Here is a 23,605-nt window from a genome sequence, read left to right as displayed (position 1 = left end):
CACTAAACAACATCTCCTAAAATTATGTGTCATTCTCCAACTATGTCATCTATTATAGGACGGAAGAAGAACTATATTTTTAAAAATTTCAGCATCGGCTAGTTCGTTTTTCTGGTTCTATCCCTGTATACTCTAGTTGATTACATTTGCATAGTGATAAAGAACAAATTACTAAATCATTTTGATTTGTAATATTTTTCAAAATTTTAAAAATACATTGGCGAGTTTGAGATTTTTGCAATTATTTTATTGTCTGTTTAAAACACATAGACATAATGTCATTTCGAACTTAACTAATGGTTGTTTCTTTTTTTTTAATGGTTTTTGTTTTGCCCAATAGTATGTTGTCCATATATTTTAAAGAGTAAATGCCAAAACTGGTCCTGAAAATATGCGCATTTTACGATTTTGGTCCTAGACATTATCTTTATAATTTTTGAATCTCAAACATTTCAACCCGGATCACAATCGGTCCAAAGTTAATTTTTTCGTCAAATTTTAACTGTCAATATTTTTAATCCCGATTTTGACCAAGTTAAGCTGTTAAATATGATTACTAACTCTCTAATTATGTCCTAAATTATTTTAATAAGTTATTATTTAAAATACAAAATAAATAATATTAAAAAGAAAATTAGAAATTCAAAATCAATGCATCTCCTCCGATTCCCCCTCCCCCCTCCCCTCGGACCCGTAATTGCCGCCACCGGAGAGCTCATCCGTCTCCCCCTCCCCGCAACCACCACCGAAGCGCTCCAATCCCTAAATCCCCCCTCCCCCTCCCAAATTCCTTCTTCCTCTGCAGCTTCGACCGCCTCTACTTCGACGACTACATCCCGCTGCTCTCCCCTGCCGACCGCCTCGACGCCGCGCAGATCTACTTCGCCCTCCCCACACGGCCAAGCTCCCCTCGTGAATTGATTATTTTTATTTTCTCATTTTCAATTTTAATATTATTTATTTTGTATTTTAAATGATAACTTATTAAAATAATTAAGGATATTATTAGGGAGTTAGTAATCATATTTAACAATTTAATTGGTCAAAATCGGGATTAAAATGTTGACCGTTAAAATTTGACGTAATAATTAACTTTACCGATTGTGATCCGGGTTTAAATATTTGGGATCTAAAAATTCAAAAGATAATGTTTATGACCAAAATCGTAAAATGGGCATATGTTCAGCACCAGTTTTTACCTTTACTATATTTTAAATCGTTATCACATCAATGCGTAATTCGTCGGAGATGGAACAATGAAATAATAAATCTCAAACTTAGTAATTATTTGAGATTTTGATCCTCTTTCATAATTTGTTTGGAAATTTAACTAAAAAATACTCCTGTTACATTAAAAATGAACGTAACTTTTTTGGATCATTCCATTAAAAATGACACATTTCACGAAATAGAAATAACATCATTTCTATTATTATTTTTGTCTAATTTCATTCTCTGTCCGTTTAATTTACAAAATAATATTACATAAAATTCTGTACCAAAAAGTAAATGTTTCATATTTAATGGGACGGCAAAAATATATAAATAAATTAATATTTTTATCTTTGCATCTGCATTTTTGTAAACTTTTGTTCATGGTTTAATGACTGAAACACTATTTATTACTGTTTTTAAACTGAATTTTTAATTTTATGAAATGTTTTGCTTATACGTTATTTTATGAGCATGTAGTGGTATTTTTTATTTGTCACATTTAGATGTATAGATGAAGTGTTGTCATGTATTTTACTAGTTTTAGGTTTGAAAAGGCACTTTGATCCAAAAGTGGAGTTAGATTTTAGGTCATTTTCAATTATTTACATTAAATTTTTATCACATCCAATACTAAATTTACTCGAATCATTTACCCCAAACTTAAACTAAAAAAATATTCCATATTCATTTTTACTTTTACTTTTTCAATCTTACCTACAACACTTATCCATAATTTTCCAAATATAATTAAATAATTGAGTGAACTACAAAAATGGTTACTGGGCTATGGGTTTATCTCGCCCATAGTCCATGGACTTTAAAAATATCGTCAGTAGTCTCTAGACTAAGGGTTTATCACGAAATTGGTCCTTTTGGCTTTTTTTGGTACGAAAATGCCCTTTTGGGGGGTTTTGAGGGTTTTGGGCAATTTGGTCTTTTTACACTTTTAACATTTTAAATCTGATATTATTTTAGTTATGTACTAAATTTGATATTATTTCAAAATTATCATTCTTCTTCCATTTTGTCATCCTTCACTTTATTTTTTTTATTTCAATATTATATTTAATTTTATAAAATTAAATTTTAAATTTTGATTTTTAAATATCAATAAAATTTTTAATTAAACTATTAATTCATGGACACTATAAATATTGATTAAAACTATTAATTTTTGTTATTTAATATAATATTCAGCTGAATTGAAGAAGTACACACAAATAATATTAATCATGATGGAAAAATAAGAGCTACTCTATTTAGCCTTCGTTCGGTTGTTATAATTGCTTGTGATTGAATATTATGAAGTTGACTAAAAATTTGATTCTACTAAAAATTTTATATAGGAGTATTTTTGTTGAAAATTACTAGTAAATTTTGATTGTTTTCAAATTAATAAACAAAAATTATATTAGTCTTACATTATATGCATATTTATTTCAGAATAAATCGTGTTATATGATATATTTATGATTAAAACTAAATCTTTTCATATTGATTAAATATTATACACTTTCAAATAATGATTATGACTATTAATTTTTTTTATTTAATAATTTTTATAATTAAAAAATTTATTGATATTTAAAAATTAAAATTTAAAATTTTGTAAAATTAAATCTAATATTGAAATAAAGAAACAAAGTGAAGGATGACAAAAGGGAAGAAGAATGATAATTTTGAAATAATATCAAATTTAGTACATAACTGAAATAATATCATATTTAAAATGTTAAAAGTGTAAAAAGACCAAATTGCCCAAAACCCTCAAAACCCCCCAAAAGGGCATTTTCGTACAAAAAAAAGTCAAAAGGACCAATTTCGAGATAAACCTTTAGTCCAGAGACTACTGGCGATATTTTTAAAGTTCAGGGACCATTTTTATAGTTCCCTCCAAATAATTTAATACAATTGCTTATGAATCTCCCTATTAATATATTTATATATATTAAATATATTACACATTCAATAAAAAAATATAGTACGATGACTTGGAAATTAAAATACATCAAACATATTTTAATTACATTCAAACATAAAATAAAATACATTTAAAGACGTCACAATTACATAAAATATAGGACACCACATAGCTAAAATTCAAACATGCATATTTGAGAAATCTTCCAACAAATGATCAACTAAGGCATTTCGAAGTTGTAGATGTGCATTTTTATTTCTTTTGCGGCATACCGAGTCAAGTACTCTTGAAATCGAATATCTTCATTTGTCGTCATCTCAACTTCTGGTTGTGGTGCTTGTCTAGCAACTTTGATTGGGGAACTCATGTCACACTCATCTTCAACTATCGTGTTATGAAAAATTATACATGTAATCACTATAACTTCTTTATCCCAATATCGCACTGGTCCTGCTACAATTGAGAAACGTGATTGGAGAACACCAAATGCGCGTTATTCATCTTTTCTACATGCCTCTTGCCTCATAGCAAAATATTTTGTCTTTGAGGTACGAGGCTCGTGAATTGTTTGCACAATGGTAACCTTTGGGTATGCTAGGTAATAACCCATATTGTATTCTTTGCCTTGAATAACATAATGAGCATGATAAGGAGCAATACCTTGGGTGAGATTATAGAAAGCACAGGTAGATTAAAATCCTAGCCATCCATTCAAAATTCGGAAAAAAAAAAAAGCATAATTTGCGTGCTTCCAATCATAGACACTCAGTGTAAAAGTAGATTTAAATCCCAGCCATCCATTCAAAAACTAGAATAATCATTTCATATCTATAAATACAAGAAACTACAATACCATGATGCACTATTTATTAGCACTAAAAAATGCCTATAAGCATGCATGGTATATCTAGTATATCTAACTGCTATAAGTAGTAGCTAAAACAAAATGGCAAGGGCTCCTAATGGAATTGGAGCCAAGAAATAGCTCTTTCCTAACTATTATAACTAACATCCAACTGCTAGTTTCTGATTCCCTTTTTACCTTTTAATTTTTCATATTTAGAGCTGAGTGTGGACTTAATTCTTACGGAAGGGAAGGCTCAAATTAAAATACAAAAATATAAAATTTTAGAAAATAAAAAACCTGTATATAATTTGTCTTCCTTTTTTAAGACAACTGCGGAGGGAAGGCTCTCTCCATCACCCAAGACCCAAATATTTTCCATTATATTTATAATATATTATTTTATTATATTTGAATACTTATTTATTTATTTATTTATTTATTTGTATTTTAGTATTTTTACCCCTCCACCTATGATTTCTGGCTCATATACTATCTAGAGACACAGAGTTTTTGGTTTTGAATTTACAAACTAGACATAAATAAACAAATTAGATAAAACATAAAACAAATAATACAAAGCAGGCTAAAGAATGTAGAGTTTTAAGATCAAACTACTATGACCTAGTGATAATTAATCTCACAAAACTTTTATGTACCTATCTCCAATATTATTAGGAAAGTCGCAATTTTAGGTTAAGTCATCTCTTGAGTGCACCTATGCAGTAGATTAGACTCTAACTATCAAAGTTTCCTTCCAATAGATTAGATTCTAACTCTTTAAGTTACTAAGTCTCAAGCCCTCATAAATGATCTCATCTCTCGAGTGTAGATAAACCTATGTGTTGTACTCGTTTATTTTACCACATAAAACTAGATATCTTTCAATAAATCTAGTTAAACGGACATAGTTCTAAAGTTAGCCAGACAAAAGAACAATAAAAGCACAAGAACAGGCAAAACAATCACAAAATCTACGAAAAGATTCAATTCAATAAATCAAAACATGCATGTTCATAACAGTCTTCACCAAAAAAACTACAAAGTATGTTTAACGACGAGAGTAGTAAAAACAATAATAAAAGTACTAGATATGAAATGAATTGATAAAACCCAAGGTTGAATCTTCAATCTTCAGTCTTCTCTTGCCTGGATCTGTAGATCTCTGCTTCAATAGAAGATGGATGAATTATGTGTGAAATATGGTATGGAAGAATGTGTAGAGAGGGGGAATGATTGAAGGCTCTGAGATGAATTCTATGAATTAGGTTATGTAGTATTTATATGCTAGAAAAAGATTTAAAATGGTAAAAAGGAGAAATGTTATGCTATGCTCCAAATGAGCGACAAGTTTGAGCGCCTGGTCCACGTCACCACTCCTTTCTCTCTATGATATTATATCTAAACACCTCTAAGTCTCTAACCCTTTTTCTAGTTCAATTCTTAATTTCAAAAGCTATACCAATTTTCTATACCCATTGCCAATCTACAATAATTCTAAACTTATCACTGCATCTTTAACGTTTTCACCAGAGTTTTCTGACCGCCATCATAGAAGAACAACAACAACAACTAAATTAAGATCTTCAATTCGATCGCTATGGTTAATGTGCAATTTATCCGGGAAATTATCGCACTCACCAATTCCATCCTTCTTGCCAATTCCCTTTGCTTTTATGAAAATCAAAACCCATCGCACAATTTTTATACTCCATATATACTCATTTTCTCAATTCACTCTCCATGTTATTTATTTCGAATTAGAATTCACAATATATCATCGTTTTGCTGCTTCTTTCTTTGTTCCGAATTGAAACTGTCGCTTCCTTCCCTGCAATTTCCAATAAGCTAGTTCACCTAGGATATATTGTGGAAGCGAGAGAATTGTTCGATAAAATGCCTAATTGAGATGTGTGCGCCGTATGATTTGCATTTTGCTAGTTATTGGAAGATGTTCTTTCTAATTAGTCTTATAGAAAGTGGTGTTGGTGTTCATCTGCAGATGAAGTAAATTATGTAGAAATGTATAGTTTGGTCATGTACATGACCACGTTGAACTTTTCGATTTTTGTTGATATTATAACTTGTGTGATTTTTGTGCAGCATACCATTTTTCCGGTTAAAAGTATTCTCCAAGTAATTAAAAATATATTATTTTTTAATCCTTCAATTAAAATGAGAGATTCAGGCAATAATTTCTCCATTTCTAGAATTTCCGCTAGCTTTGACTGTATTGCGTAATGTTAGTAGAATAGTCATAACTTTCTCCACAGAACTCTGATCAAGTCATGCAAAGTACCCACGCGAAAGACGAAGAGAATGGTATGAATTAATCACTAACTGGACTTCAATAGTGTTGGGAAAACGGCTTGAACTGAGGTTGTTGTACCTTGGTTTTTTTGCAACTTTTTCTATCTTTTTCTTTCATTTCTCAACAAACATGTCCAAAATACCAAATGTATAACATATGCAATTTAAGAACATAATTTGCATGATTGATATTAAAACGAGTCAAATCTAGTCCTAAAAAACATGCAAAATGCGTGTTTGTCACACCATAATTATCTCATCTCAATTGTCATTTTTATCTTTTCCTCACAAAATGTCAGTTTGTAAATAAAGTTATACAGAGAATGAAGACAAACTTTTGTGTCAAGTTTATATAGAAATCTCACAGGATCCTAGCACTGGGATATCACGATGAGGACAACTTTCACATGGGCCTTGTTGCATATAATGTCTTATAATTCCGTTACAATCTATACATATATAAAAGGCAAATTTTGACCATCATTTTAAATATTTATAAATTTGAGGTAAGATTTTAAATAGTTATTAGTTATGGACCTTATGAATGAATTAAAAGAATAATAGTAGTAGAGTTTGATGTAACTGCCAATCATAATTATTTAGCATCTTATTGCTTTGCCATATTTTAAAAAAAACTGCAAACTAAAATTAATCCTACAGCCTAGAGTTACAAATAATTATTGGTTCCACCATCAAATCAAAATAAAAATTAAAAAAGTATTAATTGGAAAAAAAAACGCATTAATTGGAAAGAAACTCCTATTGTCATCACACAATTTAGTATTGAAAAGTGATGAAACATTTCATTGCTTTAATTTATAATAAATGATAATAGCACTCCCTAAAAATCATTCATCTAAGAAGAATTCCAAACACTACCAAATCTATTATAAATAATTAAATATCAATCCCAAAATGTCATTCTCTAAAAAGGTGCGGATCTGTAAATTCCTACAGAAAGAAAAGAAATATTTGATCAGATATTTCGGGTTAATATTTGCAAAATAGAAAATAGTTAAAGAAACTTACTCGGCGATGGCACGATGACGATTCCACAAAGCGGACAATGTCGCCAAGGCATCAATGTCTGTACAAGTCAATATAGGAGTGAGAGAACATGCATTTGTTTTTCTGTTTGCGCCTGGAGGTTGTGTCACAGCTACAGAGAGAGCAAGCGACGTTGGGAGGCAAAGAGAGCGTTGATTGTTAGTGTCACGACCACAACTCCCTAGTGCTAGTGAGCGTAGCTATTTCGCGACTAAACAATTCTCAATAATCAAGGGAAAACATAAAAAGGATGAAATCACTTAAATCAATAGTATCAAAGGCATATGGGTACATAGTCAAAACGTGTTCAGAGTATCAAGACTAAGTTCATAGCTTTCTAGCACATAATTCTAGATTTTGCAGCGGAAGAGTCCAAGACAAAATAGCACGTATGAAGACATGCTACTTTGGGCTACCTAACTACTTATTTAAAAAAGCTTGTCCCAACACCTTCGCCTGCTCGTCCACGTTCAACCTGCACATTTGAAAATAACATGCAGGGCTGAGTATTTGATATACTCAGTGGGCACATTGCCAAAAATGGTTCTATCTTTAATTGTCAATGCCACAGTTGAGTGATCACGGGGTTTTACTTAAAAGACCCGAGTCACTAAAATACTTTTCCTTTAGTAAAGATTTGATTGCGCAATCACATAACATAGATATACCATATCTGAAACTGATGTGAACCGGGAATGTGGCCACATTCCACGACGGTCACTGGACCGGCCAACTCCTTTGTTAGCTCACGGTCCCCTCATGTGTACACTAGTCCGAGTAGGGTTTGCGGCCCTACTGGGACCCGAATTCGATTTAACTAAATTGGCATAGCCAAGCAGATAGGTAATCATAAAACAAAACATGTCATGACAATATACTTGAGCAAAGATTCACATTTTCATACTGAAATCACGTTTTGAAAGAATGCCCACCTCAAAAGCTAAAGCTCCTTCCGAAAATTTCCTTAACTTGGTCTTAGATGACGTTCGAAGACGTCCCTTTAGGAAATAAAATGATACTTAATTAGATTTTGAGATATCCGTTAAGCTTAAACATGAATGCATCCTAAGTGCGTGATCATTTTATTCTTTCTCTAATTTTCTAGAAGAGTTCTAGAATTCATGAATATTAATTAAATCAGTAGATTTAATTAAATTGCGAAAATTATTCGCTTAACTTGAGGGTGTTACCTCCTAAGCCATTCATTTAAGTACTAAAAATTTGGCTCGAGGTCTATTCATCGTTAGCGTATCGTAATTTCTTAAAATTAATCATTTGAGCACTCTTGCTATTTTCCGGAAAAATTAGACTTATCTTCGTGGAATTAATTAGCGGACTATTATTTAATCCATAACATAGGAGAGTCCAAGATTTAAATAAATTCTTAGTCCATACTTTATTTAATTGGTGGCCCAACCTATTACTAAAGAGGCCCAACAAAATAAAAATAAGGGAGGCCCAATTACTCGCTCTTCTCAAAACCATCGGCCTCTCCCTCTAAACACAATCCCCAAATCAAACCCACACCAAACCCTAATCCAAAATCCCTCTCTTCTCTCCCTCTCGACGGAAATCGCCGCTTCTGTCCGTCGCCGGAGCACCATATCCGCCACCTCTGCTCCATCTCTCTCTCTCTCTTTCTTCCTCGGCCACGCTCACGCCACCGCCACTCTCTCCAGATCTGCCGCCGCTGCTGTGCATGTACAGGCGGCGGTTTCGGCCTCCTCCGTGCCTCGGGCCGCCGGAGCAGTTTCCCGGCGCCACTCCAGCCCCGGCCTCTGCCTCCTCGCCAAACTCCGAGAAGGTAAGGATTTTTTCATTTCCCCTTTTTTTTTTCTCATTTTCTAAGGATTTATAATCTTAGATTTAAAAGTTTTGGAAATTAATTTGTGAAGGTTGTGAAATTAGTGACGAAACGGGGTGTGGGGCTGCCACCGCCTCGCCCTGCTCACCGCCTGCGAAGACGGATTCAGCTCGCCCTCCGTCGTCTCTCTGTCCGTTCTCGCTAGTGCCGTTGCTGCCCCTGTAGCCTCGCCTTCGCGGTGGTCGTCGGGGCAGCCCTTCGGCTTTACAGCTAAGTTCTCTTGCCCCTCTCATTACTTAGAGCATTCTTATGAAATTTGGGTAGTAGTCATATGGTGTTGAAGGTCTTGACTATGTGTGCTTAAGCTTGATCTTCCTTGGGTAGTAGTCATGATAAACTGTTACTGATCTTGGCTAAAGCAGCTTATGATATTTCTTGTTACAGATTGTATGATGTGGAAATCCTAATGTTCTAAGTTCTTGAGCTTTAAACATGATTTTCTATACTTGCTAGAGGTCTCTATTGCCATGATTCTATAATTATACTACATCTTTTATCAGCTAACAGCCCAGGTTTAAGATACGTGCTTTAACATGCGTTGGGTTGATTTCTACATGGTTGATATGCAAATTTGATTGGGAGAAGGGTTAGAGGTGGAATACCTCTTGAAGCTGCGGCTGCCTTGAGGAAATCAGCTCTTAAAACCTCAGTTTTCTTCCTCTCGAACTTGCTACTGCTTGTTCTTCGTTCTCACTAGAGTTGCTAAAATTTGAGATGTGTAGGAGGATGTTTAAAGGTGGTGTGGAGGGGATTTTATAGGCTGGGCTTTGGCGTACTATGGGGGAATTAAATGGGGCTGATCTCTCTTGTCTTCATATCACAACATATCTCTCTTTTTCTGATCATGCAGCCCCTTTGTCTTAATGTAGTTTGTTGGCTAGTTTGGGTACTTGGTACTTGGTGAATAAATCCCATTGTTTGATTGTGGCTAGGTATAACAGGTGCTGCATTAGTGAAGGGCTTTGCAGGCTGGACTTGCCCCCTTTTTGGGTAAGTCCTTGGTCTTCATAGGAAAAGAAAGGTTGTTTCTTCCCCTCTATAAGTATTCCATTAATTACTCTTGTCCCATGGCCATTAAAACTTGTTTTTATCTTGCAGGTGAGAGAGGAATCTTAGCTCCCACCTAGCTGCACTTCGAGCGGGCCTGGATTTGATGTCTGGGCCGACGGGCTGCCCGAAACGGGCCCTAAATTGGGCCTGGAGAAAAGGCCCGAAATGCACTCCACAATTTATATTTTCCTTTCCTTGTTTTCTTTCTTTAAGGACTTTGATCCATGTAACCTATTCCATTAGTTGTTCATTTTGTTGAACATGAAATGCCATTCGAAACATTTTATTTTTCCGAAGTGTGTCTTTAGTCTGTTTTAACTTGCTCACTTACTTCTTTAGTTTTTACTTCGCAACTAAAAAGATTAAGTTTCATTAAAGGCTCGAGATCCACTAAAACTTCACGAAAAGAGAGGACGTTACATTTCTAGTTCCACATTAATATATCGAAAGCAAACTAATGGTGCGGGTATTACAGTTAGAATTAGTTTTTATGTATTTTGAATGGGTTTTAAATCGATTGATGATAAGCCATCTTATTGTGATTGGCCTTATGGGTAACTACAGGTTGAGCCAGTTTTGTTTGTAATTATTTTTTATTTGTGTTTTTACAATTAATATTGCATCTGTGGGTGTGTTGTGTTTTGTAGGTGTTTATTTTATTTGTCACTTTCTTCTCTCTATTTTCCAGTGAAACTATTTTTTTTTTTTTTTTCTAGGTACATTTATATTCAATAATGTTTTATTCACCTAAAAATATTAAACCATTTCATTAACTAATTGCTGAATAAAAAATTAGTCTTATTGACAAATCTAATTTCAAGCATTTGAGGACCAAGACAATTTCGCTTTCGCTATAATATGATCAAGAAAATATAATTATATATGATTCTCTAACGAGAAGGACAATTTAAATGTATGGAAAAACATTTTTCTTTAAAATGGAATTATTCACTTTTTATATGCTATTATTATCACAAAATTTAAATTAACTTCACTGATAAAATGTTTTTCTAAAACCATTATCGATTTTCCTAAAACAAAAAAATAAAATTAATGTTGTTACATATATATTTAATACTCCCTCCGTCCCATTAAATATGCAACATTTGATTTTCGGCACGGGATTTTATGTAGTGTTGTTTTGTGAGTTAGTGAAGAGAGAGTATAGTAAGAGAGAAGAAAAAGTAGAGAGAGTATTGTTACCATTTTTAGAAACGTTTCATTTTTAATGGGACATACCAAAAAGGAAAACATTTCATTTCTAATGGGACAGAGAGAGTATTATTTTGAGTGGCGTTGATTGCTAATGTAGTTGCCGAATCATTTTTAAGTAAATTTTAAATAATATTTCAAATATTCTTTTTACTGTTGTTTTTCTTTCAAGGTTCTTAGTTTTATATATTTTCTAGAATTGCATTTTATTATTTGATATCCAACAGCTTTAAATTAGTACAAATTTATTAAATAATATTCCATTCGTCCCCCAATGATTGTCATACTTCATTTTTATCATAAATGGTAGGTAGGACTCACATTCCACTAACTTTTCCAACACACTTTTCTTTACAATTTTTAAAATTTGTGCCCGCAATAATAGATTAAGAGTGACAATTATTGTGGGACGAAGGAATTAGTATTACTACTCAATTTAATTTCAAGTAATGCCGTTATTAATTAATGGGAAGTTATATGGTTTTAGGCACTAATTTAAATTAAGTGAATTTATTATAATTATTGTACAAATTATAGCATGTATCAATGTATAATTCCATTCATGAAAATTAATTTAATTTAATTTAAATTTAATTCCTATCAAGACTTTGCAGCGTAAGTAATTATTAATGAAATGCCCGAATAAGTTCACTAGCCTAATTTGGTTGAGAGGTTGTAACGTAATATATACCTAAACCCTCTATAAATATGTCTAATTTGATACTTTCTTACTCACTTTTTCATTGACTTTTCCCTTTCTATTATTGAATTTTCTCCAACAAGACATTGTTTTCCATATGAATATCACATTCCTTAATGAATTATATAGCCTAGCAATACTCCATCGGTCATCAAAATGAGATATATACGCGTTTTTGAGATGGCCAAGCCCGACGACAAAACAATTGTCATTGCGTGTGTTCTATGACAAAATGGTAGGGTTATAGAAGAGGAGAGTTTTGTTATTTTTTGTTTGAAGTTCTTATATAGCTGGAGTCAATCCGACATGATGGAGAAGATAACGGCAACATAGGGCGATCAAAGGGCTGAAGATGATGAACGAAAAAGGAGGCAAGCAGATAAAAAAGGTTGGGAGAGATTAGAAGGAAGATGAAGGCATATTGGAATAGAAGAGAAGATCGATGTAGATTAATTCTTAATTAGTAGTAATAAGCTTTTTTGTTGATTCCAATCAGTTGGTCATTTTATTTTATTGAGAATTTTTTGCTGAATTTACTGAGCAATATTTTTTACAAATTTGTTGATTTCAAGTAGACATGGCCACGGTTCAAAAACCGCCGGTTCCGGTTCGTCGAATGCTTGAACCGTAACCGGCCTGGATACTGGTTATCCGGTTCCGGTTTAACCGCCGGTTTCGGTTACTAACCGCCGGTTTTTCAGCGGTTCCGGGCCGGTTCCGGTTCTTATTTTATTTTTTTATTTAAATCTTTTAGTTATAACTTTTAAATTCTATAGTAAAATCCAAAGAGACTTTGAAAAAGGTCGAAAACCGCCGGTTTCTGACCGAAAACCGGCGGTTTCCGATACCTTTTCAGACCCTACGCTGCAACCCTACGCCTACGCCTGCAACCCTAGCCTTGAACCGTCGGGAACCGGTGGTTTTGTGTCAGAAACCGGCGGTTTTCCGACACAAACCGACGGTTTTCCGACCGTTTTCAGCCCTACGCCTGCAACCCTAGGAACCTACCGGCGACGACTACATTTTCCCAGTTAACCGCCGGTCGTTACCGGCCCGTTATAAACCCTAAACCGAATTTCGAATCGGAACCTCGTTCGGTTCCGGTTCCGGTTTCGACCCGCCGGTTGGGAACCGACGGTTAACCGTCGGTCCGGTTGGGTTTGGCCACCTCTAAATTTTCAAGTGATATTTGATTTTATATATTTATATAATGAATTTTTGGTATATATTTTATGCTTTTGGATTTTGTATGATGATATGTTTATCATTTCAAGAATTATTTCATGATGTAAAATACGCATGAGGAAAATTGAAAGAATCGTGCAACGCACGGATGTGATACTAATTTTACCATAAAGGTCCACTCTCGAGTATCACCGTTTTATGGATATAAAGAGGGAAAGCTATCACTCAGCAAAATATACCCTTGATGTTTTGCATCCATATTGATAACTTTAGTCTCCTTCAGCACTTCATAAATGATCTTCTTCACCCTGTGTCTGCCATGTAGCCATTGATCAGGATATAAAAGTGGGAGCACAACCATATTGATATTGTCATATTTGCATAACTATCGTAATACCTAGAGAATAGCTAGTAGAATCTATCTAACTAGATTCAATTTTGGTGAGAAATATTATGAAACTGCACGAAAAGTCAGGTAAACTTAAAAACGTTAAAAAAAGAGGTTGAATTGCAACTATCCATGCATTGGCCGAATTGGATTGCCAAAACACTCACCCACAAGAAACTTGAAAACTATATAACTAAATCCTAAGATATTTATTTTCTTCAAATTTCAGTATCCAATCATATTGGCCGACTTGCATATTGTATGGGCCCGAACAATCCAGCAGCCCGATTAGGTCTAACTGATTATTTTAATTTTAATTTTAATTTGAATAGTGCTATAAATTTTATATTTGAACCGACTCTATGTTTGGGCTGGATTAACCTCGTCAAATTCGATTATTGGATACGAATTTTAGTTATTCAGAATTCTAGTTTCTAGATATTAGAAATAGGTACAGATTCGGGCATTATTCCCTTTGATGAATTAGGCAAATTACCGCCACATTTCCCCCCTCTCTCTGTCTCTGCCCTAATTAAATCCAATTAGGGTCTCAGATTGATTGAATGGGCGATGGAAACGCTGCACAGAAGGGTGGAGACTTGGATCAGAGATCACAGCACCAAAATCCTCAAGGTCACGTGGCCTCAGCCATGGCGGATCACTGTCAAGTGGCCTTGGCAGGACGGCCGCCGCGAGCAGCAGAGGAGGCTCCAGGAGGAGCTCGACCGCCGCAAGAAGCAATGGCATGAGCTCTGCGCCGCCCTCAAGGCGGAGACGCTCTCCGATTTGCAGGAAATCTTGTGCTGCATGGTCCTCTCCGAGTGTGTATACAAGGTGCTTGGCATTGTCGCTTTTAAAACTCTGGTTTCGACTTATTTGAGTTTTGGTCAAAATCTGGTGAACTAGGAGTGGTGCTTTGATTTCTCCTTTTCCTTTTTTAATTTGCATATATATGGTTTCTGTTTTGAGGTACATCACAGTGCATTGTCATTCAGATACTTTAATTTATTGGTTTACTCCCGGTAATGAGGTTTAAGAGTCCATTTTTCGTTAAAATGGATAGTAGTATGATTTGTGAAGAAATGGAATTTGTATCGTTGTTGCTAAGCACTATTTGATTTCACAATCATCTGCTGAAGTTTCGGGTCGTGGTATACCATATATAGTTGTATTTCTGTCATTCAATAGATTGTGTTCAGGGGACCTTCCATATTAGTTTCCAGATTTGGATCTCGAAGCATTGAAACTAATTTTTTTGCACCTATCTTCTTTATGTGAATTGGGATTGTACTATCTAGTTTCTGAAATTGATACTCTTCTTGATAGAGACCTGCTGCTGAGATGCTTCGGGCGGTGAACAAATTTAAGGCCGACTTTGGAGGGCATTTAGTATCCTTAGAGCGTGTCCAACCATGTTCAGATCATGTTCCTCACAGGTGTGTACATTCACATGCTATTTTGGTGAATATTTATTCGAATGCATTTGTTCATTGCCCTCCGTCCCAACTAAGATGATATACACTTTCCTTTTTAGTTTGTCCCAACCAAGATGACACATTTTCTCTCCAATTAATACACCCAAGCACTTTTTTCTCTCTCCAATTAAATATTCAACTCTCTTTCTCTCTCCATTTAATACTTACACCCACTATTTCTCTCTCCAATCAACCACATTAACCAACAACTCCTAAAATCCCATGCCAACTAATAAATGTATCATCTTAGCCGGGATGGAGGGAGTAGTATTTAATTGTCTACGCTCTACGGCCCTTTTTCATGAGGCATGTTTATGCTTTCTTATTATTGTTCTATTTTCTCCACATACTGGTGTATAAGTTCTCTTTTTTGCTTAGCTTCACTCTGATCCTAATTCATAGGTATCTATTAGCTGAAGCAGGAGACACTTTATTTGCCTCCTTCATTGGGACCAAGCGGTACAAGTAAGTATGGTGCATATACTTTTGGCTAGATATTTTTTTTTCTTTCTGAAATCATTGCTTGAATTGTGCTTTGCTTTCTCTTTGCTGCTACCTGTTACAAAGGGATATCATGGCTGATGCAAATATATTTCAAGGTGCCATATTCCACGACAGTACAACGGAAGACATAAATAGAATGGATTTTACAGAAACTGATGGTCAAATGAGTAATGGGGAGAACAGCACAATACATATCGAAACCAACTATAAACCAACAAATTCCGCCCCAACACCTGCCGTTCATCGGGTACTTCTATGACATTACATTTTTATACTGATATGTATCATCTCTTATTCACAGGGGATGCCCCTTTATTTACTGCTGAAGCTACCTTTTCTTTTATGCTTCATTTGTGGTTAATAATATTTATCCATCACTAGGGATTCATGGCTCGTGCTAAAGGAATTCCTGCATTGGAATTATACAGGCTAGCCCAGAAAAAGAAACGAAAACTGGTGTTATGTGGACACTCACTTGGTGGAGCAGTAAGTTTGTCGCTAATGTAAAATTAGCTCGCGTTACCTTTATGTTACTGGGTGAAGTTAATCTAATTTTCTTTTAGGTAGCTGTTTTGGCAACCCTTGCAATTTTGAGAGTCATCGCTGTTACATCTACGGATAAGATACAAGTGAAGTGTATAACATTCTCCCAGCCGCCAGTGGGAAATGCTGCTCTTAGAGAGTATGTCTACCGATCTATATGTTGTTCTTTATTAACTAATTTTTGCTTGCAAGAATTCTGACATGTTTCCTTTCAGCTATGTTAACGGAAGAGGATGGCATCACTATTTTAAGACCTATTGCATTCCTGAAGACTTGGTGCCTCGAATATTATCCCCCGCATACTTTCATCATTATAACTCACAGAACCCAACAGGGTTGGCTACGACTGAAACTTCACCATCAGTGTCAAAATATGTTGAAGGATTTGAGAAGCAGAAGGCGAATAGACAGAAAGAGAATGAAGGGGAGCAGTTGGTTCTGGGTTTGGGTCCAGTGCAGAATTCTTTTTGGAGACTTTCTAGACTTGTTCCTATAGAAGGTCTTCGGAGACAGTTTTCTAATAAAGGAAATAGAGTTGAGCCAATTGAAACATCTGCCACTGATTCTTCTGCTACATCAACTATCGATGACTTAGTTACTACTCCACAATCTCTTGAAATAGAGGAGAGTTCAGACGGCATTTCTCTTCGGCCTTTACCCAATAAAAGTGAAGACATAACTGGAGGAATGAAGAATGACAAATCATCTGGTGCTAGTAATACTAGCATTGGGGATAAGAGAAGATGGCGCAGGATACCTTCCTTACCATCATATGTACCATTTGGTCAAGTAAGACTATCGGTTGATTACATTTTCGTTGTTGTTCTCTTGTTTGCTCATTAAGGTGGCAACCTAACTATGATTGTTGAATTGAGCCTTGTAAGTCTGGCTTCTTTTGATTTATACGAAATGGTTATTCACTAATATGGACATGCATCTAAAACCACATGTTGAATCTCAGATGCTGTCAATATATGATTTCTTAATCAACCGTGTTGCATTCTTTTGTAACAGCTTTATCTTTTGGGAAATTCATCTGTGGAATCACTATCGGGTTCAGAATACTCAAAATTGACATCGGTAAGATGAGTGCTTGTTAATATCTGCCATGTAGACGTCTCTTCGTGCTCCTCTACAGGAGCTTTTGGACCTTACGATTATGTATCATATACAGTTTATATAGCCATCCAACCTGAACTTAATTATAAAATGCATCATATACAGTTTATATAGCCATTCAATCTTGAACTTAATTAAAAAGTTGTCATTTTCAGGTGAGATCTGTACTTGCTGAAGTTAAAGAGCGTTTCCAGTCACATTCCATGAAATCATACAGGTCCCGCTTTCAAAGGTATTACTTTGAACCTCGGTATTCCTTTTCCCCATGTTGCTGTTTTCCAGTTATGTTTGTCAACCCTAAAAATTAAGTACTCCCTTTAATTCAGTCTTTTTTTTCGGCACGGAGATTAAGAAAGAGATGTTTAGTGTGTTAAGTGGAGAGCGAATAAAATAAGAGAGAATAAAGTATGAAAGAGAAATTGTACGGAGCATTGTTTTTTTGCCAAAAATAGAAATGACTCAATTATCTCGGAACATCCCAAAATGCAAAAACTACTCAATTAACAAGGAATGAAGGGAGTAATATTTTGTATTTCTCAAGTCATCTTTTCTAGTCTCTCCTTGGCTAAAAAGTTTGTTCATCTGAAAATTGGCAATTGTATCTCTATCTCTGCGCAAACGAAAAACAACTATTGATATCTTTGAAATAATATGGTTGTTTCAAAACATTTGAGGCCGTATGTTTAGTTTTGCCACATTGTTTCATTGTCACACGTGCCACTGACTCAATCGTATAGAAATTGTCATTTTCTCATGGAATCCTGTAGTTAATTAGTTATTTGCTATAACTTGTTATTTCTTACAGAATCTACGAACAATACGTAAACGAAAATGCATTTTCGTTCTTGGGGGAGCAAGACCTGCAATTTCCCCAATTGCAAAAATGGCTAGGAATTTCAGTTGCTGGCACAGTTGAACTTGGGCATATTGTTGACTCTCCAATAATCCGGGCGGCTACTTCTTTGGTTCCTCTGGGATGGACTGGTATTCCAAGCGAGAAGAACGGAGATCAACTGAAAGTAGATGTATCTGGTTTTGGATTACATCAATGTACATTGATTCAAGCTCGAGTGAATGGTAAATGGTATTTTTCTTGAACAATGAACTGCCTATTTACAATATTCATGAATCATATGTCGTCTCACTTGTAGTTTGCTTCTCAGTCTCATCTTTATTTCTCTGGTTGAGCCTTGCCCCCTCAATGTATAATAAGTGGCATATGACTACTAATCTATAGCGACTCTCTTTTCAAGGCAATTTCACAACACTGGAATATTTACTCATCCATGATTGATCCACCAGGTGTTCAACTACTGTGGAATCTTTCCCTTCTCCACCAACATATTCTTCACAACATGAATTGCAACAAGAGATGCAGAGGTTGCGAATAACTATAGGAGCTCCATTAAAACGACCACCAAAACATCAAATATGTGATGACACATTGATGCCTGCTTTCCTTTCCATTGATCCAAACTCTGTTGATCTGAAGTTGAAGAACAGGTCTCTAGAAATGGAGGAAAACTTTGTCCATCCTGATGGCCTAAGTGATTTTGTTGTATTTTGTACAACAGATTTTTCTACTGTTGCGAAAGAGGTTCATGTAAGAACACGCAGGGTGCGGCTAATTGGCATTGAGGTGATTGAAAATTGTGTGTATTGTTTTGTGCATTGAGAAGCATTCTTTTTTTCTCCATCATTTTGTAATCATTGAAGCTTGTGTATCTTGTAGGGTGCCGGTAAAACCTCTCTTATGAAGGCTATTTTGAATCAAGGAAGAACTACCATGACAAGCCTTGACGCTTTTCCTATGGATGTTGATGTCCGGGAAGGTATTGCTGGTGGCTTGCTCTATTCAGATTCCACAGGAGTGAATCTGCAGGTGTTTACCTATAACTGCTCTAGCATGTATAAGTTTGAATTCATTTAGTTGAATTGAACTATTCTTTTATTAGGTAGTTAGCATTTCATGTACAAGTTGCTAAGCCAACTATCTAGCGGCATGATTTTCTTATTATTTCTTATTATCAAGTCCACCTTCTCTCTGGTACAGAATCTGAATCTGGAAGCCTCAAACTTCAGGGATGAATTGTGGAAGGGTATCCGTGATCTTAGCCAGAAAACGGATCTGGTTGTTCTTGTGCACAACTTATCTCATAGGATACCCCGGTATGGCCAATCAAATGCATCACCACAACCAGCTCTGTCACTACTCTTAGACGAGGCTAAAACTGTTGGCATCCCTTGGGTTCTTGCTATAACAAACAAATTCTCTGTTAGTGCACACCAGCAAAAGACAGCTATTAATGGCGTATTACAGGCATATCAAGCCTCTCCTACACTAACCGAGGTTGTCAATTCATGCCCATATGTAATGCCCACCTCAGTAGGGGTCGAACTATCATGGCGTGCTGAAGACACAGTCCCTGATAGGAAATCTGTCGGCCGAAGGCTAATTTTTGCCCCACTCAATCTTGTTCGGAGACCTTTCCGAAGGAAACCATCAATTCTCCCTGTTGATGGTGTAACATCTCTTTGTCAGCTTGTCCATCGTGTGCTCCGAAACAATGAGGAAGCTGCCTTACAGGTAAAACTTTTCTGAATTTTGGTGCCTAAATTCTAATGGAGTCCATTCACTTCTATCTTTCTCTTATATTTATGCCCTTATACTTTTCTGAATTGAAGTACTAGGATCTATTTATCTACTATATTATACAAACGAAAGTATAATAACTCAGTTAAAAACGGTGAAGAAGTATATAACTACTTGATCATGGACATTTTTGATTCTTTGCTTTAATTTCTTTCATTACTCTATAGGAACTTGCTAGAGATAGGATTTTCTTTGAACTGGCACGAGAGCGTGCAGCTGCTGGAAGAGCAGATCGAGATGCAGCAGCTAAGTCGAATACTTTAGGTGCAGCAACTGTTGGCGCATCTGTTGGAGCCGGAGTTGGGATCTTATTGGCAGTTGTCCTGGGAGCAGCCTCGGCCTTAAGGAAGCCATGAAAAGTAGGTTGTCGAATTTATTTTTTGTAGATGCTATATATTCCTTGTACATATTTAGACACGAATAATCCATATATAATCTATTTTTAATTTAATTCTTCAATTTTTTGGATGAGTAACACGAGTTTTCATTAGGCAAGTAAGCACAGAAGCATTTGGTTTTCTTAGTATGGAGATGAATGAATGATTGCTCATGAGAATCTTATTTACTAATACTAAAACATTAGTAGTATAGCTTATCTTATTGAGCTGTCCCTGTATAAGTGCTCTAGTCCAAAAAAGAAATATTTTATGCATAAAATTAGTCAAAGTTTAGTGAATCCTATCACTTTACACGCAGCTTAACTTTCTCATTCCACTTATAAAGGGAGGACAATAGAATACTTCAAAATTGGCCAAAAAAAGCAGTGAAATGAAGTTGTTAGTTATTACTTGGACACAATTGGTAAACTGAATAGGATCCACAAGACTGAAATAATCAACACTATATATGTAAATAGTAATGCTATTTTCCTTTTGTGACAAAATAAATGATACATATAAGCCAGTACAGCAACAGAGAAATAAATAAGAGGCATTCCCACACTTATCAACCTAACTTGAACAACATGAGAAATAGCTTTTCTGCTTCGATAAATCAAGGCTAACACGATTGACAGATAACTCTGCTTTATACGAGTCGGAGCTGAGGATTTTCCTGCTCACTTTCTCGTAGATGTCACGGATAACAATCTCAAATGCCTTGCTCACGTTAGTCGAATCCAAGGCAGATGTTTCGATGAAGAACATCCCTTCTTCTTCAGCCAACTCCGTGCCCTCCTCTGTTGTCACCTCTCTGATGCTCTCCAAGTCGCGCTTGTTCCCCACAAGCATCCGTGTGACTGCAGTGTCACAGTGAGCTGCATTTTGGTCGAGAAAAATCAGAATGTCACTTAAGATAGAAATTAAGACCGAACATCTAGCACCAAGACACCAAAACACCAACAGCTACACAGGTGCCAAAACTATCAAGATAATCACTAAAACGTTGAGAATCGTGGGATAGGAGCTAGGGCGAAATGAACAAGGAAAACTAATCCACAAGGCAAAAGTTCAACTAAAACTGGATGTGAATCAGCTGTTCGACGTATAGATATATAGATAAGATGTGTGACAGTCCATTATCTCCAAAACAGAGCAAGAAATTGTGACCTCTACCAATCCCAACTTCAGTATTCTAGTAATGCAAACCAGATAAAGCTAATTGCAATGTTCTAGTCTGCTTGAACATCGAGTATGGCTGCAGACTACCTTCCTATCAATGGAGGGAAAAAGGAAACTCATGCGGTAGTAAATTGGCGTATTTATAATTAACATGTACAAATAGTACTACGATCATCAAAACTAAACAAGAACTTATCCCCACTGATCTCAGCTTCAATGTTCTAATCATGCAAAATAGATAATCAAACTGCAATATTCTAGTGCTAAGATCACGATGCAAGGTGAATTGAACGTATCTATCTTAGATTTGATGATTGATTAGCTTGAATAGATATTCGCAATCAACATGAATGCAAGTAAAATGTGCTTATATGTTTATGGATAGTCGTAGATTCGCACATACAGAAACGAACATATGTAGAAAGTGGAGAATTTAAAGATAAATTTGCATATAGAGAAATGAATAATTGTAGGCTAGAAGAATAAATCCAACTGAGCAAATTGATAAGCTTCAACAGTCTACTTTTTTGTTCTTCTTCTGATTTTCTACTTGAATTCTAACCAGATTCCATTGAAGAGAGAGAGAAAGAGAGATTACTATTGAGCTCATCGAGCCAACGCTTGACGCTATCGAAAGTAGTCCTCCGAGTAATATCATAGACGACGAGAGCTCCGACGGCGCCGCGGTAATAGGCGGAGGTGACGGCGCGGAATCGCTCCTGGCCGGCGGTATCCCACACCTGCGCTTTCACCTCCTTCCCGTCGACCTCGAGCACCTGCGTCTGGAACTCTACTCCGATCGTGGCCTTGGAGTTGTGGTCGAACTCATCTCGAGTAAACCGCGACAGCAAATTCGATTTCCCCACAGCGGAATCGCCGATCACCACTATCTTGAACAGGTACTCTTCACCACTCTCTTCCGCCATAGACGAAAAGGTGCTTCGATTGATTTGCGATTCAAGGAAGAAAGAAACAGTGTGGACTGTAGTGGACTTTGGCGGCGTGCTGCTCAATTCAAGGATTCATAAATTCGTCTCTTTTTTCTCTATTTAATTAAAATAATGATACGCATGCAAAGAAGAATCCTATTCCTAATTCCTATACAATAATTATTGGCAGTTGTGCCAAACAAATAGTAAAATATTTATCAGTTTCGACGTTATATTATAATTACCATAAACCACTTTTTTTTTTAGGGAATTATATTTAAACCACTAAAACCCTAAATAAAAATCTCGCCGCCGCGCTCACGCAAGGTAAATTGTCTTTTTAGTTGTTTTCAAATAAAGTGCTACTCTCAAAGTACCAATCATTCCGGCGGATGCGGAGCTACAGCCACCGCCGAATTAAGTGAAATTGCGTCACGTTATTTCTCAATTTGTACCATTCAGTTCTCTCAAATTTTCTGCAATAGCTTCGGCTGCCGGCTGTTATTTCCTCAATGCTAGCTATCGAGGTACGACATTTTTTACTGATATATAGTTTTGTTATTTGGATTCACTTTGCAAAGTTACAAAGCTGCTCAATAGTGGTGCGATCTGTACTCTCTAATTTCGACGTTGAAATCGGAAGCAAAATAAGTATGCAACCAAGATGAAGATGTATTATATGAGAAAATTTCTTACTGATATATGTATAGAAATACGAATTCCTAGATGTTGATGCTTTTATATGTGGATTTGGATGTGACAAATAATGCGATCATATTGTAGCTCTGCTCTATTTCTGTGAGTAGTAATGCTGTTGAGTTGTATTTATGCCAGTCTTAACAACGCATGAAGGATCCCCAAAATGGGGGGTAATCAAAGGCAGCTGTAATCCCCAATTTTCATCTTCCAATGCTTAGCTATGAAGCTTAAAACATGTTACTCTTTAACCTACTTCTTCATCACCTCTAAAGATTATAAGCAAGATGTTAACTTCCCAGTTGCAAGACTAATGTTTATGACATAAAGTCGCTTAGGTTGATTAGTGCCGTTAAAACACCTTATTTGCCGGATGGTGGATTTGACCTTA

At 35.6% G+C, this 23,605-nt stretch overlaps 2 protein-coding genes, 1 long non-coding RNA gene and 1 pseudogene across 5 annotated transcripts; 2 read left to right on the top strand and 2 right to left on the bottom strand.

Moving 5' to 3' along the window:
* Positions 1 to 3,315: 3,315 nt before the first annotated feature.
* LOC148932422 (uncharacterized) lies at positions 3,316 to 3,809 on the bottom strand (annotated as a pseudogene).
* Positions 3,810 to 8,863: 5,054 nt separating this feature from the next.
* LOC125202001 (uncharacterized) lies at positions 8,864 to 10,569 on the top strand. The gene is made up of 3 exons (XR_007173016.2): positions 8,864 to 9,141; positions 9,233 to 10,222; positions 10,300 to 10,569. It is a non-coding gene; the product is annotated as an uncharacterized LOC125202001 (long non-coding RNA).
* Positions 10,570 to 14,099: 3,530 nt separating this feature from the next.
* LOC125201120 (lipase class 3 family protein) lies at positions 14,100 to 23,323 on the top strand. 3 transcript variants are annotated; one of them, XM_089064069.1, is made up of 15 exons: positions 14,100 to 14,570; positions 15,063 to 15,172; positions 15,614 to 15,676; positions 15,779 to 15,962; positions 16,097 to 16,201; positions 16,279 to 16,397; positions 16,474 to 17,047; positions 17,273 to 17,338; positions 17,533 to 17,609; positions 18,183 to 18,461; positions 18,680 to 19,016; positions 19,110 to 19,259; positions 19,431 to 19,964; positions 20,198 to 20,389; positions 22,155 to 23,323. In XM_089064069.1, the coding sequence occupies exons 1-14, from the start codon at positions 14,307 to 14,309 to the stop codon at positions 20,384 to 20,386; spliced, it is 3,051 nt and encodes a 1,016-aa protein (XP_088920195.1). In that variant the 5' UTR covers positions 14,100 to 14,306; the 3' UTR covers positions 20,387 to 20,389; positions 22,155 to 23,323. The 3 variants fall into 3 exon arrangements, with proteins under 3 accessions (XP_088920195.1, XP_047955012.1, XP_047955015.1); XM_048099055.2 differs by lacking the exon at positions 22,155 to 23,323 and having other exon boundaries at positions 20,198 to 20,501; XM_048099058.2 differs by lacking the exons at positions 14,100 to 14,570; positions 22,155 to 23,323 and having other exon boundaries at positions 15,100 to 15,172; positions 15,811 to 15,962; positions 20,198 to 20,501.
* On the bottom strand, positions 20,853 to 22,515 carry LOC125201332 (ras-related protein RABA5b-like). The gene is made up of 2 exons (XM_048099396.2): positions 22,188 to 22,515; positions 20,853 to 21,285 (listed from the first exon to the last, which is right to left on the bottom strand). Exons 1-2 carry the CDS (start codon positions 22,513 to 22,515, stop codon positions 20,981 to 20,983), a joined length of 633 nt encoding a protein of 210 aa, XP_047955353.1. The 3' UTR covers positions 20,853 to 20,980.
* Positions 23,324 to 23,605: the final 282 nt, after the last annotated feature.

Source organism: Salvia hispanica, chromosome 2 (genome assembly GCF_029641045.1).
Source record: "Salvia hispanica isolate PSC_SH4W2 chromosome 2, Shi_PSC_v1, whole genome shotgun sequence".
NCBI classification, from domain to species: Eukaryota; Viridiplantae; Streptophyta; class Magnoliopsida; order Lamiales; family Lamiaceae; genus Salvia; species Salvia hispanica.
The sequence above is the reverse complement of the archived record's forward strand: the minus strand, read 5'-3'. Positions and strand labels throughout refer to the sequence as shown.

Excerpts from the sequence above, each read along its gene's own strand:
- LOC125201120 (XM_089064069.1), top strand. The coding sequence starts at position 14,307 with ATGGAAACGCTGCACAGAAGGGTGGAGACTTGGATCAGAGATCACAGC. Across the intron at positions 14,571-15,062 it reads TCTCCGAGTGTGTATACAAG|AGACCTGCTGCTGAGATGCT; the intron begins GTGCTTGGCATT and ends TCTTCTTGATAG. Across the intron at positions 19,965-20,197 it reads ATGAGGAAGCTGCCTTACAG|GAACTTGCTAGAGATAGGAT; the intron begins GTAAAACTTTTC and ends ATTACTCTATAG.
- LOC125201332 (XM_048099396.2), bottom strand. The coding sequence starts at position 22,515 with ATGGCGGAAGAGAGTGGTGAAGAGTACCTGTTCAAGATAGTGGTGATC. Across the intron at positions 21,286-22,187 it reads TTGGCTCGATGAGCTCAATA|CTCACTGTGACACTGCAGTC; the intron begins GTAATCTCTCTT and ends ACCAAAATGCAG.